Below are 16,537 nucleotides of genomic sequence, written 5' to 3' on the forward strand. Positions count from 1 at the left end.
ACTTAATAGCCGTCTACAAATATCTGAAGGGCTGTCAGTGTAGAATGATCATTATTCTCATTTGCACAAGGAAAGACTAGAAGCAACGGGAGGAGACACAGATTAGATATTAGAAAAATCTTTTTGACAGTGAGGGTGATCAATGAGTGGAACAGGCGGCCACGAGAGGTGGTGAGTTCTCCTTCAATGGAAGTCTTCACACAGAGACTGGACAGACACCTGTCTGAGATGATTTGGTGACTCCTGCACTGAGCAGGGGGTGGACACTATGACCCCGGAGGTCCCTTCCAACGCTAACATTCTAGGGTTGGTGAAGCTGCTCTTGGTGGGTTCAAGTCTTGGTTCAGAACCTGCAATTATGGAGCCCCCATACATGACCCTGATAACGCTGCACATGGCGGCCGTGCTCCAGTGTCAGGAGGACTCGTCTGTGCCCGACCTCCGCTGTCATCTCTAATCAACTGCTGACCAGTGAGTGACTGAAAGATCTCTGCTTGCTATCGGTGAACATAACTTGTCCTGTTTGCCCAGACTGTCACAGCTGAGCATTTGCTACAATTGGATCCCAACACCAACTCGGATGTCTTTATTCACTGACAGAAAGCAGAGATATTGATGACTGCTAGGGTACCCACAGATGCTTCCTCTGCCAAGTAGACCATCATCCATGCTCATCCTGCACGTCTGGTGTTGCAGCCTTGGTAGTGACTCCTGTAATCGGACCAGGGCACCTATCTGCTGTCTGTATGTAGCTGTTGGGTCAGAAGCGCTGCTGTCTGTCACTGGGGGGAGGGGGGGCATGGCTATAGACTTCTAGTGGACCGGCTTTGGAGATGATGGCTGCTGCTCTGTCCTGCTGACAGCTGGGGTTTATTACAATGTAACGAATCCTCTGCTGGGAGTACCTGTGTGCTGGTTTTTTTTTTTTTTTTTTTTTTGTTTAGCATATGGCCACTTCCCTTGGTCCCTGACAGCGATCAGTTCTTGACAGAAGTGTAAGTTGCAGAGCTGCCGTTGGGTGCCCCCTGTGCGGTGTAATGAGCTCGGGAGCAGGGGGTCTGTGCCACCTGTCCAGCTGCTCAGATTATACGTGTGTGGACTTGTCAGCCGGGCTGCCGCTGATCCGGGGCGAGACCTGTGCCGGGCTGCCGCTGATCCGGGGCGAGACCTGTGCCGCCGGTCTCTGGGTCTAGGAGATGCATGCTTTGCTCCCTGTTATCAGCCGCTCCTCCGGCGCTGGGGTACATAGGTTTTTGGGCCGGGGCTACGTCTGTGCTTCCTACTCTAGTGATGGCTGGCTCGCTGCCAGGGCTTCTATTAAAAGCTGTTGGGTTGGCCGGTGGCCAGGGACATGCAGTCACTACAGGTCTAGTGTAAGCAGAGCTGGCCCTGCGCCCACATGATGTGTCCTGGTAATGCCCATATTGTGCCAGGCTGTGAACCTACAGCAGGTATGTGCTGTCTGCATCACACATGTATAATGGATGACCACCACTGTGCTCCAGGGCTGGACAAGTCTGACCCCCTGCCTGCCTATGGTTTCCCCACACCAAACCTGGTGGCCAGAGTTCACATCCTATGTGCCCTGATGGCAGCTGACCTGTCGTCCTCTCTGCGCATTGGACTGATTGACCTGTCTGAGATTGGCACTTGGGGGCTTTGACTAATTATAGTTCTGCAGCTCCCCCTGCTGTCCAGCATGTCACATATTTCTTTAGATCTTATACTGTGCCCTGCTCCACTCACATCCAGAGCTGCATTCACAACTCTACTTATTAATGCCTGCAGCACTGAATCCTCATGTTGTACTTGCAGCTCTGGATGTGACTAGAGGAAAGCCTAATGTCGCTGGTCCTCCTGTCTTGACATTGTCCTGACCATCTCCTTCTCTGCCCTGCAGATACCAGAAGCATGGCAAGCCAAGGAAGTGACAGCAGCAACTCCCCCCAAGCCTGCAGCGTCCTGACCTGGGAGCAGGTGGATCGCCTGAACAGCTTCCTTACTGAGGTGGTCCCCATCCACGGACGTGGGAACTTCCCCACCCTGAAGATCACACTGAAGGACATTGTGCAGATGGTCCGCTGCCACCTGGAGGATGCGGGGATCAAAGTGCGGGATGTGCGGCTCAATGGCTCTGCTGCTAGTCACGTCCTCGTGAAGGATAACGGTCTGGGCTACAAGGACTTGGACTTGATTTTTGGGGTGACCATCTCCTCTGAGGCTGACTTCCAGCTTGTGAAAGATGTGGTCATAGGATTGCTCCTCAACTTCCTGCCGGAGGGGGTGAACAAGGAGCGGATCAGCCCTGTCACCCTGAAGGAGGCCTACGTGCAGAAGCTAGTGAAGGTGTTCACGGACTTGGACCGCTGGAGCCTCATCTCGCTCTCCAACAAGGACGGTAGGAACATCGAGCTGAAGTTTGTCCACTCCATCCGCCGGCAGTTTGAGTTCAGCGTGGACTCCTTCCAGATTGTGCTGGACTCTCTGCTCTTCTACTACGACTGCTCAGAGAACCCAATGTCTGAGCACTTCCACCCCACCGTCATTGGGGAAAGCATGTATGGAGACTTTGAAGCCTCCTTGGGCCACCTCCGGAATAGGCAGATCGCTACCAAGAATCCAGAGGAGATCCGGGGCGGTGGCCTGATGAAGTACAGCAATCTGCTGGTGCGGGACTTCAAGCCGGCAGACAAGGAGCAGATCAAGTCCCTGGAGCGCTACATGTGCTCCCGCTTCTTCATTGACTTCTCCGACATCTTCGAGCAGCAGCGCAAGCTGGAGTCGTATCTCCAGAACCACTTCATCGGGGAGGAGAAGAGCAAGTATGACTACCTGATGATCCTCCGCAGGGTGGTGAATGAGAGTACAGTGTGCCTGATGGGCCACGAGCGCCGACAGACTCTAAACCTGATCTCCCTGCTCGCCCTCAGGGTGCTGGCCGAGCAGAACATTATCCCCAATGCCACCAATGTCACCTGCTACTACCAGCCTGCACCGTATGTGAGCGATGCCAACTTCAGCAACTACTACATCGCCAACACAGCCGTCTCCTACAGCCAGTCCTACCCGACGTGGCTGCCGTGCAGTTAGGGGGCTGGAGGCAGTGGACCCTTACTGACTACTGAGCCTTTATTACTGGATGCAACCAGAAGCCCACTCCACATCACATGTGCCCCACCACCCCAAATATTGACTGTAAATGGTAGAGGTCTGACCCACGCACCTCCACCGGACCGCCGATACTGTGATCGTGTAGCAACAAGCTGTGATTGAGTCCTAGGGCCCCCAACGGTCACAGGGTTTGGTGGTTGGTTTTTTGTTTTTTTGTTTTCCTTACCAATCAGTGTTTGGATGTGTCCTCCACTATCAGAACGGCGCGATCAAACTCTTCTCCCCACTCTGGGACTTGGGGCTAGGAAGGGCCTGGGAGCTAAAGAAATGAAGGGGGGGGGAAAAAACAGCAGAAATTACCAAAAAAAGTGGTGACTTGTGTTTATTTATTGTAAAAGCCTTAAAACCAAAAATAGGACAAAAAGTTAAAAAAAAAAAAAAAGGTTTGGGAGCGGGTGTTTGTTTCTGGATGTGAAGTGCTATTTATGTTATGAGCCGGGGCGATTGTGCCTTATCGGGCTGCGCCACGGTTTCTCACCCTTCTACTGGGTGCAGACTCAAAAAAAAATTTTTTTTTGTTGCTAGTTTTGGATTTCAGACTGCAGTTGCTTTACTTTTTGGGGTTTTTTTTTTTTCCAGTTTTTTTTTTTTTTTCCCCCTATCCACTTACTGCAGTGTCAGACTATAGAAAAGCCACTTGCGTCAAGGAGCGGAGGCCGGGGAGCAGCGACCGGTTGGGGGCATGTTGGCCTTCATGCAGGGTCTCGGGGTAATCTGTGGTCACACCTTCATGTCCAGCCCCTCTGCAGTGCATCGTGTGAGATGTAGTTCAGGCACTGCAGGCAGAGGCTCTGTTACTGACTGCAGCTCTGGATGTGACTAGTGTAATGTGCTGCTGCCATGAAGTCTTGTCCTAGGGCCGGTTCCGGATTGGGAAGTGACCACTGGCTGGCGGCCGTGTACTGATCTACATCCCTCCTCCCGAGAAGGAAGAAGTGCCTTATTCTGTGTCCGGCGCCCTCCAGCCTGGCACACTGTGACGACCCCGCACCACTAGTGTCCTGTACGGTTATTGCCGTTGTGTTCCTTTACTGCTCAGGAAATTGTCATCACTTGTGTTGTGAAATAAAAGCTCCTTGACGTATCTCTGCTGCTGTCTCTGGTCTGTCCTTAAAATCTGCTGGCACCTGAGGGGTTAATCTATATCGCCGCGAGCAATGGAAAAGCAAATACACGATCGGAGGTGTTTGCCCAGATGTTGGCGCATGCAGAGAAAACGGTGACCTGACCGCTGCTACATAATCCTGGAGGTCATCCGCATGGAGGAAATGTGCTCCAGTCCCTGCCGAAGCTGCGCTCGCTGTTCTCACATAGCAGCAAGTGCTGCAGGACACGAGTGCAGCTCTGAAGGTGACGCTGCCGCTCAGTGCACCCGAATACGTAGTCGGATCTGGGTGCATTGTTCGGACTATGGGGTACAATGGCTGCCGTGTTGGTGCAGCACCCCATGCCATGTGCAGGTTACTGCAGCCCCTCGTCCTGCAGTTGGGTCCTCATCCACCATGGAGGCTGATGCCAACTCTGCCAGTAAGGGGCACCGGTACGTGCTGAGCTAGTGAGCAGGCGCCCTCATACTGGTGTAACCTCCAGGGGTCGTGCACCCTCCAGAGCCTGGAGTGAGCTCCTAATCGACCGGTCACTGCCCCATGTCAGGAGCAGATCAGGGTACGGTGACCTGGGCACATGCCAGTGTCTATGCAGACGGGACTTTGATACGGCTCTGGCAAAGATGGCACAAACATTGGGGACGGAGGCCAGCCTGGGACTTGTAGTCAGCTGTGACTAGTGAGTGCAGCTCTGGAGATGATGAGCGGATAAGACACGACTGCAGCTCTGGAGGATAAGACATGATGTAACAGCAGAATAGTGAGTGCAGCTCTGGAGGACTCATTAGTTACGGGGGAGTCTCTCCATGTTCCCCACCAGCCATAGCTCACGGTGCTGTGCAGCGTTCCTGCTTCATAGTGTGGTGTCGGATCACGTCTTCGCGGGCACCGTTCTATACTGCACAGCTGTACCTTGGTGTCTGTGCACACACTGCCGGCTTTATGCACAGGTTTGTGACAACCTAAAAAACTTCTCGGGCAGCAAAGTGAATGAATGAGATTCCTGATGTCTAGCACACGTTACTTCGTTTTCTTGCAGAATAAAACCTGCGATGAGTAAATTCAACGTTTCTTCGGCAGATTTCACCTGTTCTGAGTGTGGGAAAAAGCTACAACATAATCGCATGTAAACGTCACACCTTAGGCCCAGTGCCCGCTGCCGTCTATTGAGTGCGGGTGACTCCTCTGATCACCGATCCATCACTGCATATGATACGTTGTACTGGTGAAATCTGTTGTGGAGACTCATCACTGCAAGAGAAGGACATGCTGTGGTTCCTAAAGATGCCCCCATGTCAGTGCCCGCAGGTGATCTGCAGGTGCACATACACACTTGTAGAAACAATTGCCCCCGCTCCCCTGTGTTCTGTAACATATGGCCGCTGCATAAATCCACAGCGTCAGACCTGCAACTATTGCTGCTTGTGACCTAAGGTTATGTGCACACGTTGCGGATCCGCAGCGTTTTTTGCAGTGCAGAAACGCTGCAGATCCGCAATTGATTTAGGGTATGTGCACACGTTGCAGATTTCCTGCAGAACTGCAGCTTTTTTTTTTTCCTCGCAGAAACGCTGCAGATCTGCAAGTAGTTTACAGTACAATGTAAATCAATGGCAAAATAAAAATGCTGTGCTAATGGTGCAGAAAATTCTGCACAGAAAATGCAGCAGATTCAAAAAAGGACCATGTCAATTCTTTTTGCAGATCTGCTGCGTTTCTGCACCCATTCCATAATAGAAATCTGCACAAAAATCTGCAACGTGTGCACATACCAAAAAAGTGCTGATTCTGACCTGCGTTTTCTGCCAAGAAATTCAGAATCTGCACAGAAAATTCCACAGTCAAATCTGCAACGTCTGCACATAGCCTAATGCAGCGTTTTCTGGCCGAGGATGCAGAAAGTCCTGTTGCAAACACTAAACGTGTGCACACATCCTACTGGAGAGGAGTCCTGTAGCCAACGGGGCCGAGCAATCCCTTTCCCACCGCAGTTTCTGGCTTCAGCACTGACAGCCGCTCGCTGGGTTGTACGTCAGCACCCGTCACCTCCGTGCAGCTCTGCCCCGGGCACTGCTGCGGGCACTCGCCTATTTGTGGCTCCGATTGTGTTTTGTTCCTTGGCTGAACTTAAAATCCACAAGATTCTGCGATCGTTCAAACAGCGCCGCACCCTCCACGTCTGGTGTTCAGCGGCATGGAAAGTGCAATCCTGTGCCAGCGTCACCGACTGGTCTAATGACGGCAGCGGAACTGGCAGCACGTCCTACCCGGGAACTGCCGTTACTCCAGTCACAGCCAGAGCTGCAGGCACACTATAACAATCGGTGCCCTGATTATATAGCTAATAGCCCATGCCACGGTTCACAGGGAGGATACCTTTATCATCCCCACCACTCACCAATTTGTCATGAACCGGGGTTGTTTGGTTGCCCCTGGTTCTTTCTGAAGGGGATTTATATATATTCCGGTTTGGAACTTGCAGCTCTCTGGCTGCCCCCTTACCCTCCGGTCAGTCAGGGTACTGCACCTAGGATAGTTAGTCAACAGCAAGGCTGCCTTACTTTGCACTGGCTAATGGGCACACTGCAGCGAGGGCGATATAACTACTCCCACTTAGGCGGGAACAATAATTATCAACGCTGCCGTCGCTACAAAGCCTCCCAAACACACAGGACAAATCCCACTGCCACCAGCTCCAATTTCTTAATTATTAACTGGTCCGAAGCCAACCCAGATTAGTAGCGTAATTCACTTCAGAGGACGTGACAGTACGTTATAGAGCAAGGAGAGACAAAGCTAGTTATTTTACTCTAAAAAGGTAGGCAGTGTTTACAGAAGTATAAAAAGATATAAAGAAAAGTATCGTATGTACAGTATAATTACAAATAAAATGGGATTAAAGTTGAAAAAACACTTATTTCGTTCAGATCATTTCATCTCATGGCTAACCATGTGCTCAGGGGACACATCAAGATGCATCACACATCTGTCTTGCAGCTAGACTCCGGACAAAAAGACCCTAAAGACAGATGTCCCACTCAGTTATCTCCCAGCCCAAAACCAAGGCACTTTCCCGGTGGTGACCTCTCAGAGGCTGAATCCTCCCCTTTCTTTGAGCTGTGACCGACCAATTCTGTACATAACTCGCTGTATGAACCTTGTATACAAACAACACCATGATCGGGATGTTCACGTCAGGGGGGTTCTTTTAAGTATAAACCCAGCCTAGATACATGACCTGCTTATGGAGCAATCTGCTCCTTGCAACTCGTTGGGTTTAGCTCCTAGCGATTTCAGTGAGCTATAGATCTCTCGATGGACATCAGGAATATATAATCCTTATCTCTAGCCCGGATTGGTGCCAGTATACATACCCTTAAAAGAACAAGAGTCCCATGCAGTTTCTGTACCAGTTTTGGCTGGTATTAGGCAGGAGGGGGGAATGAGGGGTTTAAGGACCCTGGCTTTCGCAGCTCATAGCCATAAAAATTCCTGAAGGGGGGAGGGGTATAGGATTACACACGCAGGCAGAGTGAGGAGAAAAGCATGCGAAGGGGGGCTGTCATCACCCACAGGCATGTGCCTGCCATAGGGCTTTGCTTTTGTAACACCAAATGCAGTGGAAAGTTCCGGAAGTGCAGTTGGGACAACAACACATTCTTCCGATCTCCTGACAGCCCATCATGCACTACACCGTGCTGCAATGCATTATGGGTGATGGTCAAGTAGGCAGCTGCAGCTCTGGATGTGAATGGAGTATATTATCTAAAGCTAAATAGAAGGTGCATGGCGCCACGTTTATACTCCCGATCTTATTAAAGCCTTTCCTCCAGTCCCATACAAAGCTGCATCCACAGTGTCCTGCTGTGTAAGAAATGGCGCTCGGGGGTTTACGATTCTGAGCGCTGACAGCAGAACGGTAACTGCAGCTCTGGATGTGACTAGGGTAGAAAGCATGCCATGGTACAGTCTGTGGTGGGGCTGCGTTAACCCCGGCTGAACCTCCAGAGATGGTGGATTTCCAGCGCCTGAGACGCTTTTAATTAAATAATCCTCTAAGTGCAGAAAGAAATAAACTGCAGGTGGCAAACGATCCGTGTGCTGCAGATCAGCGTGATCCTCCGCCGGTGCAGCCACCGCCAAGTATTGACTAGATTAATCACAGCGGTAAAGCCACTGATAGCACAGGGTCACCACGAAGGAAGGGGCCCCAACCACAAGGGCCAGGACAGAAGCCCCTATCACAGGACCGGAGTGCTTCGGAAAGTTTGTGAACCCTCTGAATCCTCCAGATTTCTGAATATTTTTCACCTAAAATGACATCAGGTTTTCAAAAAACAAGTGAAAAGTCTGCGACTCTATCATTGTAAATGCTCCAATATCACGTGTGAGCGGAGAAAGTATGTGATCCCTTAAGGATCAGCAGATTATAGGAAGATGAAATGAGTGGGATTTTTGCAATCGATGGGATGACAGGAGTGAGCGACCTGTGTTATGTTACCCCCTTAATATAAACAGACAGATATATCGTGTCAGGAGGAACTCAGGAGCTGAACTCTGATTGCTGCTGTTAACCATTTGCATGCCGCTGTCAATCTCTGTTTAAACGGAGCAGTCCCCTTGGCAGACGGAGGCCTGCCGCTTACCTCCATCATTAGGTCCTCATGTGGTGCTGCACTGAGGCCGGGATTTACCCGATATACTGTGCAGTGGTGGTATCGGGGTTTGGGCCAGTTCTGCTGCATCTTGGCCAGGACGGCCATTAGAGGGGCATGCTCGGCACTTGCCCAGGGCCTCCATCTACAAAATCAGCAAATGGTAAAGGAAGATGGCGGACGTCTGTCCTTGAATCTCTGGAGAATGAGGGTCCTGCAGGAAGATGCAGCGCCCCAGGGTCCTGGTCGTTGCAGTAATGTCATTTTCCTCTGATTTTACGTTTGGAGGTCTAATGTGCTGTAGTACCTCTTTCAGCACCCCCCGTGTTTCAGGAGGTCCACTCTGCTTTTCCTGGATTCTGAATGAAGGACGCTGGCTAGGATTTCTTGATTACATGGGAGCATATAAAAGCTGACTGCTACTCCACGTATTTCCAGTCTAAAAGAAAAGACTTTATTCACAGCACACAGAATATACAGGTCCTTCTCAAAAAATTAGCATATAGTGTTAAATTTAATTATTTCCCATAATGTAATGATTACAATTAAACTTTCATATATTATAGATTCATTATCCACCAACTGAAATTTGTCAGGTCTTTTATTGTTTTAATACTGATGATTTTGGCATACAACTCCTGATAACCCAAAAAACCTGTCTCAATAAATTAGCATATTTCACCCATCCAATCAAATAAAAGTGTTTTTTAATATCAAACAAAAAAAACATCAAATAATAATGTTCAGTTATGCACTCAATACTTGGTCGGGAATCCTTTGGCAGAAATGACTGCTTCAATGCGGCGTGGCATGGAGGCAATCAGCCTGTGACACTGCTGAGATGTTATGGAGGCCCAGGATGCTTCAATAGCGGCCTTAAGCTCATCCAGAGTGTTGGGTCTTGCGTCTCTCAACTTTCTCTTCACAATATCCCACAGATTCTCTATGGGGTTCAGGTCAGGAGAGTTGGCAGGCCAATTGAGCACAGTAATACCATGGTCAGTAAACCATTTACCAGTGGTTTTGGCACTGTGAGCAGGTGCCAGGTCGTGCTGAAAAATGAAATCTTCATCTCCATAAAGCATTTCAGCCGATGGAAGCATGAAGTGCTCCAAAATCTCCTGATAGCTAGCTGCATTGACCCTGCCCTTGATGAAACACAGTGGACCAACACCAGCAGCTGACATGGCACCCCACACCATCACTGACTGTGGGTACTTGACACTGGACTTCAGGCATTTTGGCATTTCCTTCTCCCCAGTCTTCCTCCAGACTCTGGCACCTTGATTTCCGAATGACATGCAAAATTTGCTTTCATCAGAAAAAAGTACTTGGGACCACTTAGCAACAGTCCAGTGCTGCTTCTCTGTAGCCCAGGTCAGGCGCCTCTGCCGCTGTTTATGGTTCAAAAGTGGCTTTACCTGGGGAATGCGGCACCTGTAGCCCATTTCCTGCACACGCCTGTGCACGGTGGCTCTGAATGTTTCCACACCAGACTCAGTCCACTGCTTCCTCAGGTTCCCCAAGGTCTGGAATCGGTCCTTCTCCACAATCTTCCTCAGGGTCCGGTCTCCTCTTCTCGTTGTACAGCGTTTTCTGCCACATTGTTTCCTTCCAACAGACTTACCATTGAGGTGCCTTGATACAGCACTCTGGGAACAGCCTATTTTTTGAGAAATTTCTTTCTGGGTCTTACCCTCTTGCTTGAGGGTGTCAATGATGGCCTTCTTGACATCTGTCAGGTCGCTAGTCTTACCCATGACGGGGGTTTTGAGTAATGAACCAGGCAGGGAGTTTATAAAAGCCTCAGGTATCTTTTGCATGTGTTTAGAGTTAATTAGTTGATTCAGAAGATTAGGGTAATAGGTCGTTTAGAGAACCTTTTCTTGATATGCTAATTTATTGAGACAGGTTTTTTGGGTTATCAGGAGTTGTATGCCAAAATCATCAGTATTAAAACAATAAAAGACCTGACAAATTTCAGTTGGTGGATAATGAATCTATAATATATGAAAGTTTAATTGTAATCATTACATTATGGTAAATAATGAAATTTAACACTATATGCTAAGTTTTTGAGAAGGACCTGTATAACACAGATACACAGGGCAGGCCAATAGAAAAAGCAGGCCAGACATACATTACAATAGCCGCAGGGGGTCGGAGCCTGCTGATATTTACTGTGGGAATTACAAAGGTGGGGGTGGTCAGAAGGAGAATATCTTGTCCCCTCTGACCAGGGGCGCAGCCTGTGGACTGATACATGGAACCTATTATACATAATATATACTGCATAACATATTCTTGGTGCTGGGGGTTCTGTAACACGGCTCCCCTTTTCAGCGACGCGATCGGCATACACAGTCTGATCCTTAACAGATCGATTTGGGGATGACCGAAGTTTATGGGGTTGGTACAAGTTCCGTTTGTCGACTTAGTCCATCGGCATTACCGTTTTGTTTGCCGGGTCTGTAGTGGATGGTGAAGTCCAGAGGTTGTAGCGCTAAACTCCACCGCAGTAATCTAGCGTTGTCTCCGGAGACCCGATTGAAGGGACACTGTCACCTGAATTTGGAGGGAACAATCTTCAGCCATGGAGGCTGGGTTTTTGGGTGTTTGATTCACCCTTTCCTTACCTGCTGGCTGCATGCTGGCTGCAATATTGGATTGAAGTTCATTCTCTGTCCTCCGTAGTACATGCCTGCACAAGGTAATCTTGCCTTGCGCAGGCGTGTACTACGGAGGACAGAGAATGAACTTCAATCCAATATTGCAGCCAGCATGCATCCAGCAGGTAAGGAAAGGGTGAATCAAACACCCAAAAACCCAGCCTCCATGGCTGAAGATTGTTCCCTCCAAATTCAGGTGACAGTGTCCCTTTAAGCCAGACTAGGGGATTATGGTCCGTTAGGAGGGAAAACTGTCGTCCATACAAATATGGTTGTAACTTTTTGAGTGTCCATACTATTGCCAGGCACTCCTTCTCGATGGCCGCATAGCTCACTTCACGGGGCAGTAGTTTCCGACTCAGGTAAGCTACCGGGTGTTCTTGGCCGTCCGGCCCGACTTGGCTCAGTACTGCCCCCAATCCAAACATAGAAGCGTCTGTGTGAACAAGGAAACGTTTAGTTGGATCGGGTGCGGCCAATACAGGGGTACTGGTGAGGGCGTCCTTTAGTTTGCGGAAGGCTTCCTCGCACTCTGGGGTCCAGGTTACCTGGCGGGGTTGGTTCTTACGGGTCAGATCAGTGAGGGGCTTGGCCACGCTGCTGTAATTGGGAATGAATTTCCTGTAATACCCCGCTGTCCCTAGAAATGCCATGACCTGGGTTTTAGTGCGTGGGGTGGGCCATTTGGCTATGGCCTCAATCTTGGCTGGTTCTGGTCTCTGTTTCCCACTTCCCACCCAATGCCCTAAATACTGAACCTCAGCTTTGCCCACGTGACACTTGTTTGGGTTCAGGGTGATTCCGGCCTTGTGGATCCTGTCTAATACTGTCTCTAGGTGATTTAGATGCTTTTCCCATGTCGCGCTGTAGATGGCTATGTCATCCAGGTAGGCACACGCATAGTCCTGGAGACCATCCAGAAGCCGGTCAGCCAGCCTCTGGAAGGTCGCCGGGGCAGTCTTCATCCCGAATGGCATAACTCGAAACTGGAATAAGCCAAACGGGGTGACAAATGCCGACTTGGGAATAGCATCAGGACTAAGGGGAATCTGCCAGTAGCCTTTGCATAGATCGATGGTGGTCAAATACTTTGCCCCTGCCAGCCGGTCTAACAACTCATCCACACGCGGCATGGGATACACATCCATCACTGTTTTCTCATTGAGCTTACGATAGTCTACACAAAACCGTGTAGTCCCATCCTTCTTGGGCACTAACACTACGGGGGATGCCCAGGGACTATCTGACTCTTCAATGACCCCTAAACGCAACATCTCTTGTATCTCTTGTCGCATCCCTTCTCGTACAGAGTCAGGAACGCGGAAGGGGGGTTGTCGCAGGGGGGTCTGATCCTGGGTCTCAACCTTGTGTTGTGCCAGGTGAGTGTACCCGGGTTTCCCCGAAAACATCCTCTGTCGCTGCCTCAACAACTCCCCCGCCTGCTGTCTCTCCCGGGGACCTAAGTCTTCACCCCAGTGTACCTGGTCCCATGTTTTAGACTGAGTCCTCTCCCCTAAGACATCAGGCAAGGGAAGTCCGGCTAAATCCTCTGCTTCAGGTGCACAGATGGCCACTACCTCTTCAGGGCGCTCCCGATAGGGCTTCAGCATATTCACGTGGAACATGCGGATAACCCTGGGGTCGTCACAATCGGCAACATTATAGGTGGTGTCAGCTATTTTCCCCACTACCTGGTAGGGCCCCTGCCATGCAGCTTGGAACTTGTTCTGCCTAGCGGGCTCTAACACCAGGACCTTCTGCCCTATTTCCAAGGTGCGCTCTCTGGCCCTCCGATCGTACCATACGCGCTGGCGCCGCTGGGCCACCTGCATGTTCCCACGTACAGCCTGGGTCAGCTCGTGTAGGCGGTCCCGGATTTCCAGCACATAGGGTACAATAGGTACCCCTTCTATGATGCACTCCCCTTCCCAGTGTTCTAGCACTAAATCTAGGGGTCCCCTTACCCGTCTCCCGTATACCAGTTCGAATGGGGAGAACCCCGTGGATTCTTGGGGCACCTATCGATAGGCAAACAGGAGGTGAGGCAAGAATTTCTCCCAGTCCCTGTAGGTCCTGGTAAAAGTCCCAATGAGTTGTTTTAACGTCCCGTTAAAGCGTTCACACAACCCATTGGTTTGCCGGTGGTACGGGGCGCTTCTAATGGACTTTACGCCGCACAGCTTCCACAGTTGGTTGGTCACCTCTGCTGTAAACTGGGTACCCTGGTCCAAGATTATCTCCCGGGGAAATCCAACCCGTGAGAAAACCTGGAGCAGGGCGGCCGCCACCGTCTCTGGCAGTATGTTAGGTAACGCAACCGCCTCTGGATACCGTGTGGCATAATCTACCACTGTCAATATATACCTTTTCCCTGACGGACTCGGTTTGGCTAACGGCCCTATCAGATCGACCGCTACTCGGCTAAATGGTTCCTCCACAATGGGGAGGGGGCGTAATTTGGCCTTGCATCGATCTCCCCTCTTGCCAATGCGCTGGCAACTGTCACAGGTCTGGCAGTATTGACGAACATCATAGGTTACCCCCGGCCAAAAGAAGTTTTGTGTCAGACGATGTGACTGACGCCGAAGTGCCCGGCCAAGGGTATGTCATGAGAGATTCGCAGTAACTCCTGCCTATACTTCTTGGGAACTACCAGATGTCGTTTTATAGTGGGGCTCGTCCCTGTGTGGTGCTGCTCTGTGATCCGGTAGAGGAGTCCCTGCTTCCATATAAACTGTTCCCCTTCCAGTACCCCTCTCTCCTCCTGTGCCTTCCCCCGATATCTCTCCAATGAAGGATCCTCAAGTAACTCCCTCTTAAATTCATCTGGGGTGGCCCAAGAAATGTGTCTGGCTATGGGAATACGTGTAAGGCTGCGATGTCTTACCTGGGCCTCCTCTGAGTGTGATTCCGCCTCCGCAGCTCGAGCTTGTCTCCGGGTGGTCACAGGATATGTCTCAGCCAGAGGGGCAACCGAGAAGGCAGACAACATGGGCCCCAAGTCATTTCCCAGCAAAACGTCTGCAGGCAAATCCTCCACCAAGCCGACCTCAACAAGGCCATCCCCAACTCCCCAGTTCAGGTGAATCCTGGCAGTGGGCAGTCGATGTATGGCTCCCCCTGCTACACGGACTGCCACTGTCCGGTCCGTCTTCTCTTGGTCCCGGACGAGATGAGGCTTCACAAGGGTCAAAGTTGCTCCGGAATCTCTTAGTCCCTGCATGCGTTTCCCATTAATCCACACGACCTGTCGATGCTGTTGTCGATTATCTGCCCGGGCTGCCTGCACGGGGTCTACTTCATGCAGCACTTCCTCCATGTCTTCCACCCCTTGGTTAGTCGTAGCCCCCAATGCCGGGTCAGCTTCGCCTTGGTAGCAGTGTACAGCGGCCCGGCGGAAGGTAGCTGTTCCCGCCTTTGGCCACTGGGTATGCTGAGTCCGGTTGGGACATTGTCTTTGCAGGTGGTCCAGCTGACGGCAGGTGTGGCATCACGCCCCAGGGGAACTGTGGTAGGCCGGGTTTCTAGCTGGTCCCCCTACAATCTTCGGTGGTTTGGGGCCCTCCGGGTCCATGGGCGGACCCCTAGTGACCATCTTTGATCCGGACAACTGAGACCTCCTGGCGTCATGATGTTCATCGGCCAGACAAGCGGCTTCCTCAAGAGTCATTGGCCGCCTGTCCCGAAGCCATTCCTGTGTCTCGGGGTTTAGTCCATTAAAGAATCGTTCTAACAAGAAGAGCTGGAGGACGTCCTCCTTATTGGTTGCTTGGCTCCCTTGTATCCACTGTAGCAGTGACCGCCGTAATTTACAGGCCCATTCAGCGTGGGTATCGGTTACTCGTTTTATAAGTCCGCGGAACTTTTGGCGGTATGCCTCTGGTGTCAGCGCATACCGGGCCAAGATCACTTCTTTGATCCGCTCATAGTCCATACAGTCCTCATCAGGTACCGTGCGATAGGCGTCCGCTGCCCGGCCTGTCAGCTTGCTGGCTAGAATCTGAACCCGTTCCTCCGGCTTCACTTGATGAAGGGCACACTGCCGCTCAAAGTCCTGCAGAAAGCCATCAATGTCTTCCTCTGCCTCCCCCATCTGTCGGAAGGCATTATACTGGATCTTTTTGTGGCTTACTGTTGAAGGTACCTGGGCGGAGGCCAGAGCTCCCATTGCTCGCTGACTCTCCTCTCTCCGCACTGCCATCTCCATCTTGGCTAGCTCTATCCTGATCCACTCAGCCATCTCTTCCTTCAGATCAGTACGCACATCAGCCATCACCTCTCGTATGATCTCTACTGTAGGGTTTGGGCCATAGAACGCCAGTCTGTTCTTTACCTCCCTCTGGAATTCAGTCTCCTCCACGTTCACATTGGGGGGCGCTGCACTGTCGTGTTCCATGATGGCTGCTATCAAATCCGCTTTTGTTTTGTTGCTGGCGATTAACCCTCGGGCTTCCACCAGATCTTTTAATATAGTCCTCTTTAACTTCTGGTAGTTGTCTTCCATTCATTCCTTTCCTCCTGTAGAAGGGGTCTCATATCTCGCTGTCTGCCACCAGTGTAGCGTGGTCTACTGTGCTGTAGTACCTCTTTCAGCACCCCCCGTGTTTCAGGAGGTCCACTCTGCTTTTGCTGGATTCTGAATGAAGGACGCTGGCTGGAATTCCTTGATTACGTGAGAGCATATAAAAGCTGACTGCTACTCCACGTATTCCCAGTCTAAAAGAACCCACTTTAATCACAGCACACAGAATATATAACACAGATACACAGGGCAGGCCAATAGAAAAAGCAGGCCAGACATACATTACAATAGCCGCAGGGGGCCGGAGCCTGCCAATATTTACTGTGGGAATTACAAAGGTGGGGGTGGACAAAACGGGAATATCGTATCCCCTCTGCCCAGGGGCGCAGCCTGTGGGCTGATGCATTAGGGACA

The 16,537-nt window shown here is 50.8% G+C and overlaps 1 protein-coding gene across 3 annotated transcripts in view; it reads left to right on the top strand.

Moving 5' to 3' along the window:
* TENT5C (terminal nucleotidyltransferase 5C) overlaps nt 1-16,537 on the top strand; it is a 46,485-nt gene that overhangs the window by 2,678 nt on the left and 27,270 nt on the right. For 2 of the 3 annotated variants that reach the window (XM_069760448.1, XM_069760447.1), the window contains one exon: nt 1,901-4,255. The exons of the other annotated variant lie outside the window; for it this stretch is intronic. In XM_069760448.1, the coding sequence (XP_069616549.1) occupies nt 1,912-3,090 (1,179 nt within the window). In that variant the 5' untranslated portion in view covers nt 1,901-1,911 and the 3' untranslated portion in view covers nt 3,091-4,255. Of the gene's footprint in view, nt 1-1,900; nt 4,256-16,537 lie in introns of those variants that run through there. 3 annotated transcript variants of the gene reach the window in all.

This window comes from Ranitomeya imitator, chromosome 3 (genome assembly GCF_032444005.1).
Source record: "Ranitomeya imitator isolate aRanImi1 chromosome 3, aRanImi1.pri, whole genome shotgun sequence".
Taxonomy (NCBI): domain Eukaryota; kingdom Metazoa; phylum Chordata; class Amphibia; order Anura; family Dendrobatidae; genus Ranitomeya; species Ranitomeya imitator.